This window comes from Melozone crissalis, unplaced genomic scaffold, assembly GCF_028551555.1.
Source record: "Melozone crissalis strain CALT ecotype California unplaced genomic scaffold, PUWL_Pcris_2 ptg000013l_1, whole genome shotgun sequence".
Classification (NCBI taxonomy): domain Eukaryota; kingdom Metazoa; phylum Chordata; class Aves; order Passeriformes; family Passerellidae; genus Melozone; species Melozone crissalis.
The window spans coordinates 408,732-432,063 of NW_026535791.1; the positions used below are offsets into that span (position 1 = coordinate 408,732).

The window sequence follows — 23,332 nt, forward strand, 5'->3', positions numbered from 1 at the left end:
TCTGCTGATTTTTGAAAGTGATGCATAGCATCCTTGCAGCCAGATTTCTGAGATATAATGGAATAGGTGGACTACAAATTCAGTAGATAACTTGAATATCTGAGACTTGATGAAAATGGTCAGCAATTCCAAGTACAACTGGTAGCTGGTTAATATTTGTGTTCCCCACAGGGTAACGCTGGGGTCAATACTGCTAAAGATCTGCAGGTAAACTATAGGCACTGTAAAAGCCATCAAAGACATTCAGAGCAATGCTGTATCTGACTGAAGCTATGGTGTGGCTCAACTTGAGTTGGAAAATACACAAATAAGCTGGAGAGGGACTTTTTACAAGGGCAAGTAGTGATAGGACAAGGGGATATTGCTTCATACAAAAAAAAAAAAAGATAGGTTTAGATTATATATTAGGAAGAAATTCATTACTGTGAGGCTGTTGAAACACTGGAAAAGGTTATCCAGAGAGGTTGTGGATGCCCCATTCCTGGAAGTGTTCTAGGTTGGATGGGTTTTGAGCAACCTGGTCTGGTGCAAGGAGTCTCTGTCCACAGCAAGGGCACTGGAACTGGATGATCTCTAAGTCCCTTCCAGTCCAAACCATTCTATGATCTCAACATTGTAACAAAGAATATTTGGATTACCAACATAATGATATTCTCACAATTATATGGCAATAACAAATGAAATATAATTTCCTAGTCTCATCTTCCACTGGTTAAATCATCTAAATGCTCTGACACCGACAAAATAATTCTTCTCCATACCAAATTTTGACCAAACCCTGTGGCTTTTAGACTTCAACACATATGGATGATGGTTTTGACTGTTCCACTGCACATGCTTAATGATATCACAATAAGCAATGTGTTAAATATACCTGGAAACTTGGGAGCTATCTAAATCCTTCTAATGAGCTAAGAAGATCTTGCAATTTGCATTTACTGTAGGATCACAGTACCAAGACAAATCTCCTCAATACAGCAGATTATTTTAGAGGAACAAAAGATCAAGATTTCAGTAGGATTATAACTGTTTTCATGGAACAAAGGGCAAAATATATAGGCCTATTATGGACAGGCAAACCAATTACCAACTGTGGTACAGGTCAAGTAGCAAAAGCAGGCCAAACTATTGGACACTGCTTCACTGAAATCAATGGAAAAGAGCAGCTTATTCCAGTGATAAATAACATGCTATAAGTTTCACTAGCATTTTAAAAAAGGGTTTAATAAGAAAACCTTTCACTGCAGTGACCAACAATTACATTGCGTAACATGCGAGGGAAAATGTCATTTGTCACAGAGAGGGAAGGTAGGAATGTAGATCTGAATTAGATTGTGAAATGAAGGAATGTGTGCAGTTTGCATGCAACAGACAACTTGGCTCCTAAATGAAGAAGAGTAGGAAAAATATTCTGGTTTTTAAGCCCAGGGGATACTTTAAATTATCAGCTATTTAAGAAGGTATTCCATGTACTTGGAATATTCAAATTTGCCATGAATGAGCAAGCATTCGGCATTTGTGATGCCTGCACTCCCTGTCTGGTGCACTGAAACTTGCTGGCAGCCATCCCAGAATCTTTCAAGGAAGAGTGCATGGACATTTGCAGTAATTTATTGGCCACTGCTTGCAAACCTCTGAGAAATAACATTAAAATTTTAACTTCTTGCTGGACCATTTTAAGTTATGACAATTAAAAACTATTGTTAAGGACATGATGAAACTTGCCTGATCTTGGGAACTGATTTGGCAGTGAACAGCAGAAGCATTCCGTCAAGACTCATGGTTTGACCTCACTATTCCCCTTCCAGAGAGCAGTGTGGCTATGCCAGCAAGTGTTTATTTATTTAACTTGTAAAGCTGTCACTGGAGAGAGATGCTATTGCAAGAATGTCCCACCTGATTAATTTCCTCTGATAGCCAAAGGCTTCTTGTGTATTATTTTCAAAAAAAGAAAATGAGCTTAGAGGAAGGGATAGTCTTGTAAATTACCAGAATGTATCTATCTACATGTGCTCCTGCTTCCAAGGTTTATTTATGGGAAAACAAAAAAAACCCATGCCATTCCTTTCTAAAGACAACCCCTTTCTTTGGGTACCAGCTCCTTTCTTTGGGTACCAGCTCCATGACATTTGGATTTACTTCTATGATGAGAAACAGTGACCTTGTTCTTTTCCTTTCTTTCTTCATCTGTATGGAAACTATTTCACAGGTGGAGATCTTTTTTTAATTAAAAATCCTTATTCAATGGGAGGTAAGAAATCAGAAACAACAGCAAAACATAAATGCAAATAAGTATGTGGGAAAAGTTAAATAATGTTTAATTGGTGGATGGAACTGCTTGCAACAGTATCTCTTAGAAGCTCTTCTAATACTATTAGCCAGATAAATTCATGCTTTCAGAAATTTAAACTAGGATGAAGATGCTTCCTTGAAACATGTCTGAACTCTCCTCATGACTCTCTAGAAGAAAGGAAACCTGTCTGTGAAGAACTTCAACATAATTGTGCAGCATTTGTGAATGCTTAATTGTGAAAGCTTACTTCTTTACCTGTGTTCTTGCCATGAACAGTATTAAATAACCCAAAAGTGTTATCTTTCTGGAGATGCTTAATATTTGTAATAACCAAATTACTATGATACTGAGATCATCAATATTTTACAATATATTACAGAAATGTAAAAGGAATTATTTTAAAATAATACTTTTTGCTAACAACTTAGGATGAACATAAAGCTGAATATTTATACTTTCAGAGTTTCTAAAATGCAGAAATTGGTAGCAGACCTTTATGAGTATATTTACAACTGCAGAGGTTATTTGAAATAACGATCATATTTTCATTTAGGTGTACACCATAGTTTACAGCTTATACAAGGCTTCTCATTTCAGAATTGTGAAAATCTTCTCCTTTCTTTTCTGTCCTGTTCTGCCATCTGGATTGCACTGTGATTTTATTGTCAGCTTTCACTGGAGTGGTTAACAGCAAACCTTGCTGAACATATACAGAATTAAATATCAAACTTCATGTGGTTATTAGTGAGGCATATTTCATACCAATATCTCACTTCAATAGTGCGAAATGCAATAGAAATTTCAATAGAAATGCAATTTTGGTTTCAGTAGAAAGAAATGCACTTAACTTAATAGAATTGCATCAATATTGTGGAGGTGTGAGATCAGATTTTGTAGACTGAATGGAGTTACCATAAATATGGATTTAATCCACACACTCTTCAACTTTCAGGTACTTGCAAGAGATATCTAGGAAAAGACTGATTTGTATATGCATAAATTAATGTGTACGAATACAAAAAATCAGAATCCTTTGGCCTGAAAAAGACCTTCAAACATCAAAAATACAACTGTAAATCAAGTACTGCCACAATAATCTCTAAACCATATCCCCACATGCCACATCCATAGACCTTTTGAATATTTCCAGCGATGGCATCTCCACCACTTTCCCTGGGTTGTCCATTCCAATGCCTGATGACCATTGCTGTGAAATTCATTTCCCTAATATCCAATCTAAACCTCCTCTGTTGTAAATTCATGCCATTTCCTCTTGTCCTGTCACTTGTAGCCTGGGAGAGGATACCAATCCCAGTTTGGCTGCACCCTCCTGTCAGGCAGCTGCAGAGAGTGATGAGGGCCCCCTGAGCCTCCTTCTCTCCAGGCTGAACACCCCCAGCTCCCTCAGCTGCCCCTCACAGCACTTGTGCTCCAGAGCCTTCCCCAGCTCCGTTGCCCTTCCCTGGACACGCTCCAGCCCCTCAATGTCTCTCTGGCACTGAGGGGCTCAGAACTGAGCACAGGATTGGAGCTGTGGCCTCAGCAGTGCTGGGTACAGGGGGACGGTCCCTGCCCTGCTCCTGCTGGCCACACCTGGCTGATCCAGGCCAGGATGCCATCGGCCTTCTGGGCCACCTGGGCCCACTCTGGATCATGTTCAGCTGCTGTCAACCAGCACCCCCAGGTCCTTTTCCACCAGGCAGCTTTCCAGCTCCTGTCCCCAGCCTGCAGCAGTGCCTGGGGCTGTTGTGACCCAAGAGCAGGATGCAGGGCCAATGGTATGAGGCCTTGCTGAGCCTCATACCATTGGCATCAACGCAGCAATGATGGGAAGAAGCAAGAATGGAGCCAGAGACTACTTTTAAAGAACAAAAGGTTCTGAACTCAAATTTTAAGATATGAAAACCTATTTAAACACTGAAAACTAGATTTTGGGCTTTTGTTTGTTTGTTTTTGTTCAGAGAGTGGTTCCAGAGAGATTGAGCAGCCTCCATGCTTGGAGATATTAAAAACCTTACTTGACATGGTCATGAGCAACTTTCTATTGATGGCCCTGCCTTGAAGAAGGACATTTAAGTTCCTGAGGTGGCCTCCCACTTAATCTATTCAGCGATTCTGTGAGCTTCAGTTATGATGAAATACTGACTTCTTATTTGCTTGACCTTGATAGTTGTAGATTATTAATTGGTGAATTAAGAAAACACAGCATTTAAATTTCATTTATCACCTGTCCCTGTTGTCAAAATTAGTATTCAGCAACACTGCCTCTCTTAGCTCAATTTTGGGCCAGAGTTTGGTATGGGTAGAAGGCTGGATAGGAGTGAAAGTATTAGTGATTAATTTATACCATTTACATGGTGTGATCTGAAAATGCTATGAAAGATAGGCAGAGATTACATCAAATTGCTCTTACCTGCCTCAGGGCTGTTCTAACTTAGGATAAAAAAATAAAACCTAAGCTGTAAGCTGAAACAGATAGGTATCTGAAATAAATTATGATATAATCTACTGCTCTCTTTGCTGCAAGGTTACCTCAGTGCCTATAAACATTCCTCAGAGATCCACTCTGTCTGTGTTTAAAAGCCACCAAACATTTCTAATTTAAGGATTTGTTAAAGCTGTTCCTTACTCCTCACATCCTCCAAGAACAAGCCTTTAATCTTGTCAGAAGTTTATGACTAAAAAAAATTCTTAACTGAAATTTTTAAAAGATTTCTCTTTAAGGTGAGGTACTTTAGCCCAGAGAGCTGCTAACAGTCAGGGAATTTGGCCTTCAATTCAAAAACAAAAGGCAAACTGTTATAAAACCTTTTTTGTTTTTCCTGTAACCAAACCACCACCAACAAAAAAGCCTATTAAATCAAGTATTAAAACTGTAACTGGAAAAATGTTATGCATCTAAATTTTCTCAGCACTATCAGATCAGTTTGATACCTGCAGCCTGCATAATTAGCATCAATAAAGCATCAAATGCTATTTTGTACTTATGTGGTTATTTAAATATATGGGATACTGGGCCAAATAGGATCTGAGAATGAAATGATATTTCGATAACAGAACCAGTACAGGATACAGGATCCTAATCAGCTTCTATTAAAAACAGAACAGACCCTTCATTTCTTTTTTATACATATCTACTGGCATCAAATCCAGCCTGGATGAATAAGGGACACACAGATCACGTTCCACACACCCACAGAAGATCAAAACACTCTTGAAAGTCACACAGTGATACTTAGATGAGGTTTTTCCCCGACAATGGTGGTGCTTGCTTGAAATTTCTGACGTGCCAAAAGGGAGCAAAGTAAAGGGGTTCACTTCTTGCTGAATGGGTGCTCAGGGCTTTATTACAGATTCCTTTGAAGTGCTGAGCCCAGAAACAAAGAAAGCCAACCTGTCTTGGAAACTGTACACCAGTACTGTGTCTACAGAATAACCTGCAGGTGCCTGAGGTTATTCTCCTCCTCCAAGGATAACAGCCACAGGACAGCCCACATTCCCGCCATTTACCTCTTACTCTCCAAGTCAAGGTGGGCACATAAATGACAGGTGGCCTCTGCCAGATCCTGGTTCATGCCCAACAATGACCAGGCTGACAATTTAGCAATATAATGACAGTATTTCAGGGCCTGGGAACACTTCTTGACAGTTTTCCCTAATATGGATGTAGTCTATATACCCCTTTTAAGAGCAAAGCCTCATAATTTGATAACAAGTTACAAGCACTGAACTACAGTTCTCTCTTGCTCCTTATAACATGCTTAAGGTATGGGGGGATTGAATCTGAGATGTAAATAAATGGTAGATTGCACACAATTGGAATTGTGATTTGGGAATTATAATTTTAAAGTTACAAATAAGAATGCACATGATTACATAACTTGAAAATAGATGACAACATGAGAAATCAAATAAAATTCTTAACTCCAGATCTGGTGTGAAAACTACAGTGACTGTCATCCTAAAGAATCCTAACAGACCTCCTACATTTATACTGCACATGAAGCGCAATTTCGTCAGGCCCTTCAGTGCATGGTTACCTCAGAGCACAACTGTGACTTCTCAATAGTGTTTCTTTGTCATTATGGCTTTGTATTGCCAGCTAAACACCCCTTTGCTTTACCATTTGGTGGATGATTTGAACTAACAGAAGGAAACAAGAAACATAACCCAGAAATGTGTGCTTTGCTCAATTACAGAAAAAGATGTTACACCATAATAATGTTCCCTGCCAACATAATGAAAAACAGGGAAATGTTCACATCCTAAAAAAACCAGCTGCACATACAGGTGTCTGCACCAGATGCTTCCCTAAGCACAATGTGATAAAAGTGATTATTCCTCACTCAACAGAGAACAGTCCCTAAGCAGGGTATTTAAAGAAGGATGATAACACAGGTAATTAGGAGCCCCACGCTTTACACACAAAGCAATGATTAAGAGGGTAAAGCTTAGAATCATATGTCTTTACATGTGGACTTGTGTTTTTATTTGTGAATTTATCGTAAAAATGGGAAGTTTTCAGTCTGATTTCTCAAGTGAGATCCTAACTGGAAACTGATTAAGGATTGAACAACCTATCCCTGGTTTTAATAGGTGGTACCTTGCCCTGTGACTCCAACAGGAACATGAGCGCCAGAATGTAACACCTGACTGATGGACTTTCCCATGAGGAGCGACGGAATATCCTTTCCTTTTCCCAAAGTATGTGTAAGTATGTCCCAAAGTATTTTCCTACCTTTGGACTTCCTGTCATGGTAGCTCCTGCCTCGATAATGGTGCCCACTGTCTGTGTAGAGATTCTCAAGGTCTTCTTGCCAGGAGTCCGGGTTGAAGTGTTTGAGCAGATCCTCCACCGTGTCAAAGGCGGCGATGGTCTGATCTAGCGCTTCCGCAGTGAGCGTAGGGTCAGTCACTGATGGAGAGGGATAGGATACCCCCTAAGAGTGACATACATCTCAGTGTACTTGGAATAAATCACAGCACCACTTTAAACTACTGAAAACAGTTACTGACAAGCTTGTTTCATTACTGAGAGAAACAGTTACTTCGGGCCATCTTTTCAAGTCTTTGGGCCAGGACTTTCTTACACCTGTGTTTTCTTTTTCTAAGAAGAGATACCAAGAAATTTCCAAGTAAATCCCAGAGAGATGCTGGGAGCAAAAGTACTGCCACTGGTGGACTTTCACTATTCAGATGCAGTCTTCAAAGGGAATGATGGTTTGCATGTATGCAAAGATGCAATGAAAATGTCTTTTGAAAGCACTGTGATGGCCGTGGCCACAGAAATGGAAATGACAGTTGCTATTTCACATGAGGCAGATCAGAGACCACAGCAGAGAAAGACAAATGCAAAGAAGTCCACTAGACAATCTTTTTCTGGTCAATTTGGACAACAATTTTGGCATGGCTAGAGACTTGGAAAAATGGCCCTTTTTTACCCAAAATTAAATGCATTAAAAAACAAAGATGAATTGACATTGAACTGACATTTTACCAAAAATACAACTTACTAAACAAACAGAAAAAAACCATGATATTTGGATCTTGGAGATGTTCGTGGGTGAGAAGCTGGACATGACCTGGCAATATGCTTGCAGCCCGGAAAGCCAATGGTGTCCTGGGCTGCATCCAAAGCAGCTTGGGCAGCAGGGCCAGGGAGGGGATTCTGCCCCTCTGCTCTGCTCTGCTGAGATCCCACCAGCACTGGGGTGTCAGCACAGGGAGACCATGGACCTGTTGGAGTGAGTCCAGAGGAGGGAACACCAAGGTGATTAGTGGGATGAAGGAAAGACTACGAGAATTGGAATTGTTCAGCCTAGAGAAGAAAAGGCATCAGGGTGACCTAACTCTGTCTTTCCAATGCCTGAAGGGAGCCTACAAGAAAGATGAAGACAAACTTTTTACAAGAGGAGGTAGTGATAAGACAAGGTGGAATTGCTTTAAAATGAAAGAGGGCAGGTCTGGATTAGATTTGAGGAAAAAATTCTTTACAATGAGGGTGATGAGACACTGGAACAGCTCTGAAAGAGTCTGTGGATGCCCCATCCCTGACAGTGTTCACAGTCAGGTTGGAGAGGGCTGTGAGCAGCCTGGTCCACTGAAAGGCATTCCTGCCCACTGCAAGGGCATTGAAACTAGGTGATCTCTAAGGAACCTTCCAACCCTAAACATTCTATAATTCTACGATCTCAGCGATATAACAATGAATATTTGGATGAGTAACATAGTAGTATCCTCACAATTATAACACCAAATGGAATACTTATTTTCCACCAGTAAGGACCAAGTACTGTTTTCTGAGTGTCCCCACTGAACTTTGGCACAAGTTGACTTTGACAGAATGATTGCAGCATTTTCAGTTTTATTGGAGAGGACTTGAAACATTCTTAGAATTCTTAATTTAGTATCAAGATATTCACTATCCTGATATCACTTTTTCCATTATCCAAGCACAAGGCCGAACAGCATGTAAAATATGCACAAGAAAAAGTATTAATACAGATCTCTTACTTTCTGAAGAACAACAATCAATTTTGTCCAAAAACAGGCATAGTACAGCACACAAATTGTTTGGTCTTATAAGTTCTAATGTTGGGGAGAAACCCCTAGAAATCTAAATTCTTTGATGAAAACCCAGCTCTGAAGTACCAGAATGAATGCACCAGAAATATGCCAGTTAAAATTAATGGCTTCCCAAAATATTTGTTTTGCCTCATCTCCCAAGTAAATGCATATGTTAAACTATTAATCTTTGTGATTAACTTCACTCAGTTAGGTCAGAATGGGAGGGTCAACTCATTTGAGTAAATTCACTCAATTGTTTGCAGGATTGTGTTTTTCAATTCCTCCTATAATGCTTTTAGAGTATAGATATACATATAATTTAAAATAAAACACTTCTCTTTAATGGTAAGCTGTATCACACAGCTAACAACTCCTCACATTTTCCTGCATATGTTTGCTGAAAATATGGACAGTCCAAATCATTAAAAACCAGGGAGAGAAGAAACAGCAAACATTACAATAGTGCATTCAAGAAAGCATAGCTGCACTTTACAGCTTAGCACCAACAGCCCAAGAAGTTTCAGTGGGCCCACCTGGGATTGCAGTGCCCTTCTAGTGCAGTGCCAAGGCTCTCTAAAAATTCATGATCCCCTAAAAAGGAAGTCACACCTTGAAGCCTTTCTCCTGACTTCTACATGGCTGGGACTAGAGACTGTCAGAGAGGCGAAGTCCCAGCAGCAGAAAAGCTCACAGCAGCAAAGTGAACACAGCATTGGTATCTAAAGCAGTGCTGCAGGAGCATCATGCAGTGTGCTAACACAGGGGCTGGAGTTACAAAAGGGAAAGGCACCTAAACACTACTTTCTTACTGAGGAGAGCTTGGTGGAGCTCATGGCAGTCTAATAGGGAAAGATCAGCCCCTGACTGCCTTTCAAAAGTGAGAGAGATGCTCTAAGAATGCTGAAGAAACAGGAGCATAAAAATCAGTCCACAGGTGTGTGGTTTACTCAGTTCAGGAGTCTTCTTCCCACATGTTCAACTGCACATTTCATTACAGAAGTGGAGGTCAAGCTGTGAATATGCAGGGCATGTCAAACTCATACAGGCAGCTGGGATTCCCCATTTTCTTCTCAAATAAAAGCTCCTACTCAAGAGATTTGTGCAGCCTTGCTAAAACACAGAAGAAAGCTTAACTTTTTCTTAGTGACAGCCAAATCAAGAGGAATTATTTCAACAGCTGAGATAGCCTCCTGGCAGCAACATCATGTGACAGGCCCAAAAACAACTTCAAAGCTGCCAACCCAACTGCCCCTCTTTTGTCCTGCCAAGAATGAGGCGCTGGCTTTGGGAGGCTTTGTGCTTGTCATAATCTGACTTCTGAGATCATATCCAAAGAGGGAGCAAGAAGAAATGTAAGAAACAACAAGGAGCGAATATCTTCCACATTATGTACCTCCTTTGCAGTTCTTAAAAGCACTGAGTATATTTTTAATTTACTGCAACACAAAGGTATCTTTTTTTTTGTATGTGCTCTTGCCCTTAATTTCTGTTCACTCATTCTTTTCACTTTCCTATCTCTATTGTGAGCCTGACAGGCAATTCAATGAGCACCACAGTTTTTTGTTGGTCATAAAATTACTTTACATATAATGGAAACTAACCTTATAAGGAGTAAAGATTTTGTTTCCTTTTTTTTTTTTCCTGGGTTTGCTGGGTTTGCTGTGATAGGTTAAGGGTAGAAGCATTTTTTTAAACTTTCTGAGAAAAAACTCAAAACAAAAAACCAAGCCAAAATATAACTCTGTAATATGACCTCAGACATGGAAGAAAGAATTTGCTCACTCAAAAATTTTTATTCTGAGAGTTATAATGTGTCTATATCCTAAAATAAGTCTTTGAGTTACTTGTGGGTTTGAGAGGAGAAACTCAGACCTGCCATGCTACCTGAGCATCAGCAGAATTGTATGTCACCTTGTCCAAGACTCACAGGTCTGAGTTGACCTTCTGCTTCTCAAGACCATAACAGAATCCCTGAATCTTTCTCTCTGGAAGAACCTGGATGTCCTCAGACATTTTCCTTGGTGCCTTTGTGAAAAATTGCTCAATCTCCCTGCCTTATTTTCTCTGAGGATAAAAAGGACTTTTGGGTGCAATGTGCTGGAGAAAGTATATTTTATTAGATAAGGAATGACACAGAAAAGCCAATGAAACCGAGGTTCTGCTTCTGGTTTAGCTGTAGGTTTCCACGTGACCTTGGGCATCAGATTGCTACCTGTAATATTTGTATTGAACTTACTTAGCTGCAACATATTAAAAATTTTTTTAAGAAAAAAAATATAGAAGCAAAAAATATGAACTTGATTTTTCAATATGAAAGGGATACTGGGTTATTGTTTGGTATATTGTGCATTTTATGACACGAAGGATGGTAACTGACATGGCATTTACCATAGGCTTAGTCTCATTTACATACTTACCTGATGAGGGAGCCCTAGGCTTACTTTTTCAAACATCAGCCCACCATATTTTTTTAACAAAATATGCCATTACACTGAGGTGTTTTTCCCATGCCCACATTAGAATGAAAAATGGATTTGTGTCTTTTAGTAAACCTGTTCTATCATCTCCTGCTTGGCACATCCAGTAGAGCTCACCCCTGCTAACATCCCTCCTCAAGACTTTCAGCACAGTTGGTTCCAGACAATCAGTGAATCGTATCATGAAGGGCAAGTGTCATTTGCAAATTCAAGAGTAAACAGAAGTGAGATTGGCTTAACATCTTCTAATTTTGGCAGCACAGAGTCTTCTCTCTACTTGCTGCCTTGATTGGACCCCTATCAGTAGAATTAACCCATATTTTATTCACTGCTCATTCACTAGCTACTCCAGGCAGCTACTGTCACAAAGGCACTATTAATAAGCTCTCTTCCATGAATGCTTCAGACACTGGTCTCAAGCCTGCTTTAAGCATTTACCCCCATCTCATGTGTTTTAAGAGGAGTTAACAAGAACCACGACGTGGTGTGGAGCAGGCAGCAAAGCACACAGAAGAGGACTGCCCATATTATGAATTCTCATGCTACTGTGCCATTCCCCAGCACTGGGAAATGGCAGAGAGGGCAGATTATTTGCCAACGACACAAATCAGATGTAATGAAGAGAAAATTAAAATTTTTTACTAGCTTAATTGGGTTTTTTTCTTTCTTGATTTTTCTCCCAAGCTGCAATTCACTGCTGAATATGGAGTAACTGTACCTGTCTTCAGATATAGTATTTTATTGGAAACACTAAAAAAAAAAATCTCAGTATTGACAATGAAATGCCAGATCCATTTTCCTGCCAGCCTGCTTTACGTATGGTCTTCCATGTAAGTTGAGACATTCAATGATTGATTAAAAATTTAGGTTTGTATCTGGTATTTTCATACTGGCAGGATGAGTTTGAAAACAAGAAATGTTTCCCAATGGCAGTCTCATGTGTTTATAACAGCAAAGGGCATATCCTGAATCTTTTATCCCTAAAAACATACTATTTGAGTCCAGTTTTATCAGTTGGATTAAAAACTTTATTCATCTTCTTTCAAAGGTGAATACATGGTTTCTCTGTACAGATGCCATTTTATTGACTTGGATTCAAGCCACTCTATCAATCCATTGATGGGCAAAACAGTGAGAAATTACTTACTGAGACAGAGCTTGTGACTGACTCCCAGTTGGTTTCTGAGGCTGCATGCTGGAAATCATCCTAAGGGGAGAAACACACAGGAAAAATCACCATTAAGGCAATATCCTAAATTAATTACAAAATCTAAAAAATTTTTCAGCATTCAACATCTGTCATTTTTTCTAACCCTTTTTAATGCAAAAGTCCCTTGCTATGTGTCACTCCTCAATAAAGCTGCTTCCATTCAGGTTCCTCCCTTTTTAATGTTTATAAAATCCTCGTGAGCTTGCTTGGACAAGAATGGATGAATATTATTATTGTTATTGTTGTTATTATTATTATCATCATAATCAACCACAATAACAGTAATAATAATAATACCAACCTGATCTATGCTGCTTTGCATAGCAAGACCTAATCTGGTCAAGGACATTATATTCATCTGCCAACATAAATATTAAACAACATCTCTGTATGTCTACAACCAGAGTATTAATGCAGTAGCCAAACTGATCTGTTGGAAAGAGTGTGAACATGCTACTTCCCTGGTACTACTTAGTCCAGGTGAAATTCAGGATATTCTAACCCATCTCGAAAGTAGTCCTAACATGACTGTATACCGCTTTTGGTACTTGTGCTGAACAGCACATGATCATCACTGCACTATGTATTGTTACATCAAAAGAAACAGCCACGGTACATTTCCATTAACGGTGTCATTGCACAGAATCTTTGGCATTTATGATTAATCTGAGCACAGGGATGGGATTCATTACATCTATCTTAGGACAACTATGAAGCTAACATCTAAGCAAGTCTTGTTTCCATTTCCAATCAACTAAACCTGGCATTTCTGGGGTGCAAATCATCTGATCTGGGTTAGAAGCTTTACTTGGGATGACAGTGCACCCTGAAAATGGATTTTTGTCTCCATTGTCTCTATAAAGGGAACCTGGGAGGCTGATCTTAGAAACAGATGTCAAAACTGTAGATATTGACATGTGGTCACCTAAATCCCAATCCATTTGTCTGACCAGTGATGGGCAATCACTACTAAATAATGAAGAAGCCATTTCTTTAATCTTTTGGCAGCTTTATTCATTTCCAATTGGATAACTAAACTGTGAAAAATGAAAAAAAAAAAAGGCAGCATTACAGAATGGTTATTAAACACACACATGCAGTGAATAGCTAATGATCAGCATGAATATGCAGGTAAGGAAAGTGGACTGAAGTGACAGTATACCAAGATTTTAATTTCTGATAATAGAATATATAATGAAAAGGTATAAGGAACCTGGATTAATGCCTGTCCTCACGATTTCATACTGAGTCAGTATCTGATAAGCTTTTTTTTAAGCTGGCAACTGAAAGGGGAAATGGAAAGGAAACTGCACAGCTGATACTTGCTAGACTTGATCCTGTATTGCACCATACATATATATATGTTTGCATATATTAAATTATTTCTTAGGAATGGAAAACCAAAAACTGATCTCATAATTTGCTAATTCGCCAATAAAATGCTCCTTTACCCAAGAAGGAAGAGAGCTGCTTTCAGATCCAGAATCAATATACTTGGTTTTTTAATGTTTTCCATTTGCTATAGAAAAATATTTAATGCCTCAGAAGTTACAGGATTGTTTATTCAAAAATGTTACTGTTTCTTCTTCTTCAGTATTTAAGATTAAAAGAAATTAAGAAATCCCAACACTAAGTGACCACTGAAGCTGCAGAGCAATAAAAACATTTGTAACTATGTGGTCATTTTCTGCTAAGAATACAGAAGAAAAACTGGTGAAATTTTCAATGCAGATTTTTTTCTTAAAAATAGTAAAGAGATCTGAAAGTTATAATCAGGTCATACACCATTCTGAATATGCCTCCCTTGGCCACATTCTCTACACATTTGGTTGCCCAGTTTTTGACAAGTAGCAATTTAAATTAAATAAAAATATATTTGAAAAGCTTATGAACCCTCTGGTAAAGTCTGCCAGTTGCAGAACTTGGAAATAATTTCCTCTCTGTCATTAGCTTCCATTTAGCACTTCCAGGAAAAAAAGTGGCATTGAGTTCTAAAGCATTATTTTAAAACAGAAACAATTTGCTTCACTGAATGTTTTGAGAAGACTGCAGTCTTATGTTCAAAGGGATGGGCCACTTTTTTATCTAAATGAGGATATAAAAACTGTTTCTTTAGTCTGTGATTCTTTGAGTTGGTTCATGCCAGGAAACCCCTCCAAAATCCTGATATAGACACGTGTACCACCTGCTTCTTGGATCTCAAACCTGATGACTGCACATTTCAACTCTGATTATATTCAATCTGCATAAACTATTCACAACTCTATGGCTTTGTTCCACCACCACTCAAGGCAGCTGCAGTCATTCTTGGCTTTGCGGTGCTTTCAACCTCTACAGTTTGGAGATTATTATTATCTATGGCTTCTGCTCGCAGCTATTTCAAATAATAATATCAAAGTGGTTCTCATCATTACAAAACCCTCTCCTCCTTCTCACCATCGCCCCTAGCAGAAGCTGAAGGACAAATCTATTTTCAGTGCTATCTGTTCAATTCATTCTACCTCGTTCATGTGAATTTGCCTGTGACTGCTTTGGCTGTTGTTTTGCTGTTGCTTCTTCATTACTTGAAACAACATTAAAACTTTTAGTTCAAACATTAAAAAAACCACCAAAATTCTCATCTGTTTTCTTACTGAATCAGGAACAACAGGGTGGTAATAATTTGGCTACATCACCTTGACAACAGTGCTTCTATTTTTGTATTTGTGTCTTGGTAACATAAAAACTTTACTAGAGACTTCAGCGAAGCATTGAATTAACTGTTCTACAAGCAGCAAAAATACAGGCAGAACAACAGAACTACCAATCACCTTCTGATAGCAGCTACACTCAATGAAGGAAAATTACTTCCAAACATTAACTTCCAAAATTACACCTCAGCAAGACAAATTCTGAGTCTGTCCCCAGAGTTAAATATGTATGGACATTGATGTATTGTTCCTGGCTCTGTTTTGGACAAAGAAAAGCTACTCTCTTCTTTGCAGATGGACTTTATAGCCTGTCTCTCACCACTGATGGCCACTAAGTGACAAGGAGTCACAGGGAATAATCCCTGTTCCACCCAGGTCTTTGCAAGTGGAGATCATGATTCAAAATCAAAGCCGTCAATGATATAAGGGACTGCAGAGCCAGATAGCACGGGTTCCTGAGGAAGATGATTGGCAGCCATGACCTGCAGCAGCACAGGCTCTGCTGTGCTGAAGCCATGGGGCTTGGTAGGGACATTAGGAACTGAGAGACATCAGGAAAATACCCGGGATGTGGCTGGGAAGCTTTCCAGTTTGAGAAGCATATTGTCATGACTCACTTTGTTGTACCACCCATGTAGCAAAACTTCCGAGTCCTCCCAGCTATGCTGAGTTACTGCCTGGTCCTCAAATTAAAAGCAAGAAGTACTGTGATTCTTCGCCTTTTTCACTGTAGATTAGTCTTTTGTCATCTTGGTGCATGACTACTGTGAGGAAGGATGCCTGGGATTGGCAATAACAACCACAGGATGAGCACAACACACAGACTGCTCTCTCCAGCGCAAAGAAGCAGCTTCACATCTCTATAAGCTTCTCTATTTTTTCCTAATCTGCAGTTTTCCGGGGTGACTGGACTAGTTTTGGTAAAAAAAAATGTTCACCTGACAAAACAACTACAAACTATTGCTCATGAAAGCTGAGGTGATGCTCTCCACTTCAGGGAGTGGGAAAGGTTCTCAAAGGAGTTGTGATTAAGAATTAGATTACAGGCAGCACCCTGACTGATGATTTGGGCTCACTGGTTCAGTAAGGTCCTCTCCTAAAGGAGCCACCTTCTCTACTGTGCCCTTCTACTCAGAAGACAAGTGAGGGAGAAAGGGTCAAAATGCAGGCATGGTCTTGGGGAAACAAGCATGAGAAAGAGGAAGAATGAAGTAAACTAAGAAAAAGTTAAGACAGAGAAGCTGAAGTGTTGAGCTCTGCCTGTGGTCATCCAATTTGTGGTATTTAGACACCATAATTATAAATGATCCAAAAGAAAAGCAGTTTCTAGAAATTTACAGAAGAACGGGGCTAATGGATGTACTGAGACACACAGATGATCCTGCAGAAACAAATCATGGGTGAAACGGAGCATGTTCAAAGAGGTCCAGCACAGAAACAAAAGGAAGTTGTGAGCTCTCCCCGAAATGAAATTAGGGATGAAGGACAATGGAAGGTCTGTAAGGAAAAATTAGAGTAAATTGCAACTTGATGAAAAAAAGAGACAAAATTATCCTAACATTTAGGTTAATAAACAGAAACTCAATGATACTCGTTGAAAAACAGTCAACATGTATCTATTGCATTCAGAGTTATGTTCAGACAGGTAGCTGATAAGCAGTAAGCAGATAAACTTGTATTTGTATATAGTAACAACAAAATATAATAATCTGGAAATTCTTTTTTTTCCTACCACAAGCAATAATACTTATATTCTCACTAACAATTATATTTACAGATATTACATTTCTTATACAAAGAGACGCATATTTCAAGCAAATAAACTCCAAACTCAGAACATGCTGTATAACAGAAATGGTATAAGTTAGAGGTAAAAGAAAAATCATAGTTCCATTCAAAAAAATGCTGTGATACACATTCATGTTTGTACACTTCAACTGATTAAATTCAATTTATCATGCAGCATTTTAGGACACTCCAATTTCTATAAATATAAGCATATAGATTTACACTTTGAAATATCTTTTTTGTGTATCATACTTTCATTTTGTCACATTGCTGGGTTTTAATTTAGTATCAGAATGATATTTATTAACACCTCCTAAGGATGCTGAAAGATACCTAAAGCAGGCTACTAGGAAGCCAGAGGCTGCATTTTTCTTACAGTAATGGTCAAACTGCTGCTGCTCAGTGTTCAGCTCTGGTGACCAGACATTAATAAAAATAAAAGTTACTGAATTTGGAGAGCGAGCAACAATGATGTCTCATAATCTGGGAATCATGCCTTGCAATGAAACATTAAGTGCAGGCCAGTGTTTTTAACAAAGGTTAGATGTGAATTGACCTTGTCTCTCCAGCTAATAACCCATCCTCTGCTAAAAGAGCCTATTACCAATGTCAACAAGTTCCTTCATTTGGCAGTGCAAGCATTAACAAATCCAGGTAGCTGTAATGTGAAGGCAGCAGTATCCAAACTGGGAGTATGAGCAAATTCTACCACTGACGCCAGCTATTACTGGAAGAGCTAAGAAATCAACAAATAACTTTAATCATATTGAATTTTCTTTCCTGCTTTTTGATGCAGTCCCATAAAGGCAGGACATCCATGACAACAGTATTTTAAAGTCAGTAACAAAAGGTCAGACAGCCACCAAACTGTCTGATCTCAAGTGTAATAGTGTGATTCTTGCCCCTCAAAAAAGACATAAATTGAGTTTCTGAAGCCCAGTTGCCACTACATATCTGTAGCTACAACCTTATCAACCAAGTTAATACTAGTGCGAATTAATATATAAAATCCCATATTATGCCTATGAGCATCCAATTTCCTACTCATACCCACAAGGACTTCATTACCAAGCTGTGCAAATTGTGCATTACCATTATTTTTTCCATTTATCACAGAAACCTGTCCTCATATATCCGTGTACAAGGGACTTGCTAATAGCTAATCTGCTGCATACTGCAGTTAAGCAATTGTAAACAAAACACAAATCAACTAACATTCATTGTAAATATTCTGCAATTCCTCCTTTGCCATTTTTATCTGAATGGCAAATTTTGATTCTGCAGTTAAACACCAGGACACAAAACTGGAAAGGCTCTATCTCTTAGGCTGTCTCTTCCAAACCCCTCAGACTGGTTGGCTGCTTCCGAGCTAAATTTATCTTTATTGCACTTATGTAAGTACCAGCTTTATCCTTTTCTTCCTCTCCCAAGTTTGCTTCCTGCAGTAATTCTGAAGAGATGTTATATCTCCTCTCAGCATCCGTTTTATTACACTAAGCAAGCCAAGCTGTCTTGGCCCTTAGTAAGAAATGCCCTCTTCTCCCCATTGTCCCTGAACTCAGTCCAAGAAAAATGTGGTTGCTCTGTACCATGGAGACCAGAACTGTACAAAGTATTCCAGAAGAGATGCAACTACAGCCTCATTGGTCATATGCCTAGTACACTGAGAAATTTTCTCTTCCTCTCTTCAATAACCAGTGATATGCCATTTAACAGCAAATACTATTGCTATTAATCTCTACATGAGTGACCTCTTTGCTCATTTTTGGGCTGTTCCATTTCACTGCAAATCAATTCTGTGCTGCTCAAGGTCATCCAGCTTGCCTCTCCGATACTCTGATTTTCCCATTCATGAACAATGAACTTCAGCATTGTGCGTGCTGCAAAAACCACTAAAATGCTACTCTGCAGATTGTTCTCTGGTCTCTAAAACACCCCAAAAATAAAACTGACTATGAGATTACCTTTTAGAAACCTTTTAGGATTAGCAAGCTGTCCCTGGCTGGATAGTCCCTTCTGCATTACACTACCTGACCTTTGACTGTCGTGTACCATCCAAGCACAAGGGATAGTTTCCTGCATTACACTGGGTGAGATACTCCTCTGAGGTCCAATTACATCTGTTAGACAGGACTTCCTTCCATTCCAGGCTATCCTTCAGTCTGGAATGAGTTTCTTTGATAAAGAGATGTGTAGTTTTATTCCTAAATTCCTGCATGCTTAACCACCTTTTTTGCTGACGAGTGCCCTGTAAGCATTCTAGGTCAGATTTAGGAGTGTGAAGGTGCCCTGGCCACTCTCCTGCCATTGATGCCATAGGCTGCCAGCCAGTCACCATCTCTGTGTGAGCCCTGGCTCACCTTACAGCAATCCAGGGATGAAATCCAGGTAAATTACACTTACACTGAATCTGCTCCTCACTCCCTTTCTATTCCTATTGCATGTAAAGCAGACCTGCTTTCAGAAGTGACTCTTGGTGCCGTATGGTCTGCAGTGCCCATCTTTTGGCAGTGACAGTGGAGCAGTCTGAAGGCAGTTGGGCTCCTTGCTCACCTTGGGTCTGTGTCTAAGCACACCTGGGCCATGTCCTGGCCATCTCGAGGGACCAGCAAGCCGTGCAAAATGGTGGCATCCCATTTTGCACGGCTTGCTGGTCCCTCGAGATGCCCCATGCTGGCTCTGCCAGGGCAGTGGGAAGCAAACATACAGAGGAGTCCTGGTCAGGGAAATGCTGCACATCAGAGTGGGAAAAGAGCTTGGGAAGAGTCATCCCATGAGCCAAAAATTTGATGTCAGGTCAGCATCTAGTGCCCTTGTGAGGACTTTGGTGAACTCCTGCCATACTGTCTGGCAGGGTTTTGGAAGCAGCCTCCCTGGTAATAGGTGACTCTGCCCTGAGCAAAACTGAAAAGCTGATACTTCACTTGCCCGGTAGTGTCCAGGTGGGCAAAAAACTCTTTCAGAGTTAACAGAAGGCAGTGACAGCTGGTTATTTCAGGTCCTCCTTCTTGGTGTGACTCACACCAAATGGGAATGTACTGAAAGGCCCCAGTACTAGGGATTGAAGGAAAAATATTAATGAGAGAAAACCTCCTAGGAGCAAGCTATTAATTTTCTGACTTCTTTCCACTTCGGTTTCTACGCATTTTTTATAGATTTAAACACGGTCCATAATCACAGAAAAATAATCATTAACAAATACAGTGTAATTTCATTTAATATTCCAAGTTTTCCATTGGAATATTAAATGAATAGGATGTACAAAGTGCTCGGACATGCACACTTAGATCTTCAGACGTGATTTGGGAGAAACATAGAAGCAATAATAATAATAACAAAAAACTCCAATGGAGCTCAGCAAATTTAATTCTGAAGCTGAGGACACAATGTAGAAGGGTACTGGAAAGGGACATTAGCTATCCTAGCAGTAACCCCAGCCTATTGATTTTTTGTGAAGGATCCATTTGTTTTTGAGCTCTCTGTCAGAGAATGGTGTTTAATTCTGCAGTAAGCATGCAGCAGGAGCATGTGTTATGTTTCACAGATAATGCAAAACAAAGCAATTTGTTCACCCTCCTGCTTTGACTGGAAGGCATTGCATTTTCTAGGACAACAAAAAAGGACTGCTATCCAAGCTTTCTAAGATGTTCAATAATCATAAAAATAGAGAGAAAACCTAATCTTTGAAGAATAAAAGAACTCTTTTCTCGTAGCTTTTCCAGGTTTTTGATGTGATCAAAAGCAGTTAATTTACTGCACACAGCACAGGATACTGCTTATTGGGGATTTTGTTTAACATGAGTTTCATCAAAGAGCTAAATTAAGGAAAAATCCAAACTATTCCAACTGAACTTCCAGATCCAGATCTATTCCTCAGAAACACCACTGCTGTTAAAGCTAAATACAAGTACTTTAGGAGCAGTTAAGTTTCTCATTTATCTTATGCATAATTTTGCAAATATCAATTCTAAGCGATACTATGAGTAAAGACCAGATAAAGAGCACCTTACATTTGCCACTTTTTGCAAACAATCTAACAAAATCATGTTAACAGTTTCAGGATTAGTTTACCAAAAAAAAGGCCTTGAAAATCCTTCTAAACATCAAACTGAGACCATAATCTCAGGACCAGGAGGATGTGTACTGGGCCACAATTAGTGTGTGACACATTTTATTTGAATTCTGACTAAACATAAGCATAACAAAATAGACTAAGGGTGGCTGTAAAATTATAATAGGCTAAATATATTCAAGTGATGAAAATCAAGACAAACAGTTTAATTCAGTTTCATACTAATGACATAGAAAATGTCACAGAAAATTGAACTGGCAAAAAAAATAAAAAGAAGTAAACATCATTCAATACAAAGAAAAATGGTAGGATTACCAGAGGTCAGAAGCAGTGGCAGGTAAGAAAAACAAGGTTTCACTTTAAAGAATGTAAGTGGAGAAAAAGGTACAAGCCATAAACTCTATTTGATGGCACACACGGACTCTGAAAGGAACTGGTGCCAAGAGACTGAATAGAACAAAGATAAAAAAATCATGACATTAATTTGAAATGTAACACAGTGGCACAGCATGATGGGTGACTTATGCCTGTACAGAGATCTTCCCCAGGCACAGAGATGCTCTCCCCATACCAAGGGGATACCCACTACCACAAATCACCAGCAAGGGGACACCACATCACCATAAACCACCATCTCCCAGGGAACATGGGCACAGGTAGGGCTTCTCCTCACTGGCAGGGATGTGTGAGCATGTTCTGCACCTTCCTATGGGTGCAGAACAGGGTTATCCTCAGAAAAAAAGCGATGTTTGTGGGTGCAAGCAGCTCTTCTGGAAACTGAAGATGGGTATTCTCAAGACAACAGGCACAGTTAGGTTCATACTGCATGGGTGTGATATCAGCATTGATATAAATTGCAGAAGTAGCTACATACCCCATCTGTGGAGATGCCAAGATGACACCAAAGCCCCGCCATCCTGGCCTTACAGTGCTGGTCTGCACAGGCCAAGCATTTCAGCTGCCCACCTCCATCAGCAATGCAGGCTTATGAGGAGAAAGCACTGGGGAGGGCTCTCACACACTGCGGCAGGAAGACTTTGCTCTATGGTATAAAAACTCTTGAGCATTTCCTGAACATCAGACAGCACTTTTAAAGTACCAGACCCACAGACTGTTCAGTTTGTACTGCTGGTTTTTAGCACAGCCCTCCTGGCTACCTTGTCCATCTTTGTCCAGGAGAACTAGACCTGGACTGCAGCAGCAGTAGGCTCACACCCATGCAATACTCCTAATTTCAGTGGCTGCTATTACAAGCGTTGTCTCTGCTTTTAATCTATTCCTTAATGCACCTGGAAAATGCACCTGAACCAGCACTGAGCTAGCACTGTCAGCACACAAAGTTGCTGCTAAGGTGAGAAAACAGTGTTTATTTTCACATACTTCTGACAGAGATAAATTATATGTATAGGGAGCAGAGTGCCCCATTTCTGCTGCCTTACATTATCTTCTCTGAGTTGGTCTTTTTGCTCTCTCTTCAGAGCTAAATAATGCCAATTTTTCTGCATATGCAAAAAGAGGTGGCAGGCCTGAGTAAGAACATGACTGATGCACTCAGGTTCTTTCCTAACCATCAGCAGAAGATAAGCACACAAGACCTTGTCTGCACCATGCCTGCTTAGAGAAGAGGCAGCTCAGAGATGAATACACACATGAAAGTACAATGCACATTTTGAAATAAGATCTCATTTCCAATCAGGCACAAAAGTTCCACCTCATCTGTAAAAAATAGCAATTGCTTTGTGCTTGGCTTAGGTTCCTACACCAACAGAGAATTCCCTATTTTTTGTAGAGAAAGCAGAGTTTTCAGCAGCCTATTTCTATCACTAGTGGCCTCTTCAGTATGCAACACAAACCACACAGAGCAGTCAGACTACTTGTCCTCATGATGCCCAGGTTCTTTCAGGATTTTTTTTTGTTTCAAGTTTATTGAAACAAAATAAAAAAAATTGGCCAGACCTTGGTGTGAGATAAATTTTTGCAGTCCCAAGGTGTTTTTTTTCACCCTGTCCTACAACAGTGGAAAAATTAGCCTCATACTTTCTAAGCTCTTTTCTCAAGTTTCAGGGTTTTTTCTAAGTATCATTTTTCTTTCCTCAAAGACAAAATTATTTTTCAAACCTACCCGTAATTCTGCAAACACTGAATTCCAGGTCTCACAAATGCTGTTAACAGTGTCACTTACAATGTTGTCAGGAGTTACAAGAAAATGAAAGAAAAGATGACCTCCATAACATA

General features: G+C 39.5%; 1 protein-coding gene across 4 annotated transcripts in view; it reads right to left on the bottom strand.

Moving 5' to 3' along the window:
• PDGFD (platelet derived growth factor D) overlaps window positions 1-23,332 on the bottom strand; it is a 135,954-nt gene that overhangs the window by 16,007 nt on the left and 96,615 nt on the right. For all 4 annotated transcript variants that reach the window (XM_054271778.1, XM_054271776.1, XM_054271777.1 and 1 more), the window contains 2 exons: window positions 12,485-12,544; window positions 7,032-7,233 (listed from right to left, as the gene is read on the bottom strand). In XM_054271778.1, coding sequence (XP_054127753.1) covers window positions 7,032-7,233; window positions 12,485-12,544 — 262 coding nt within the window. The remainder of the gene's footprint in view (window positions 1-7,031; window positions 7,234-12,484; window positions 12,545-23,332) is intronic.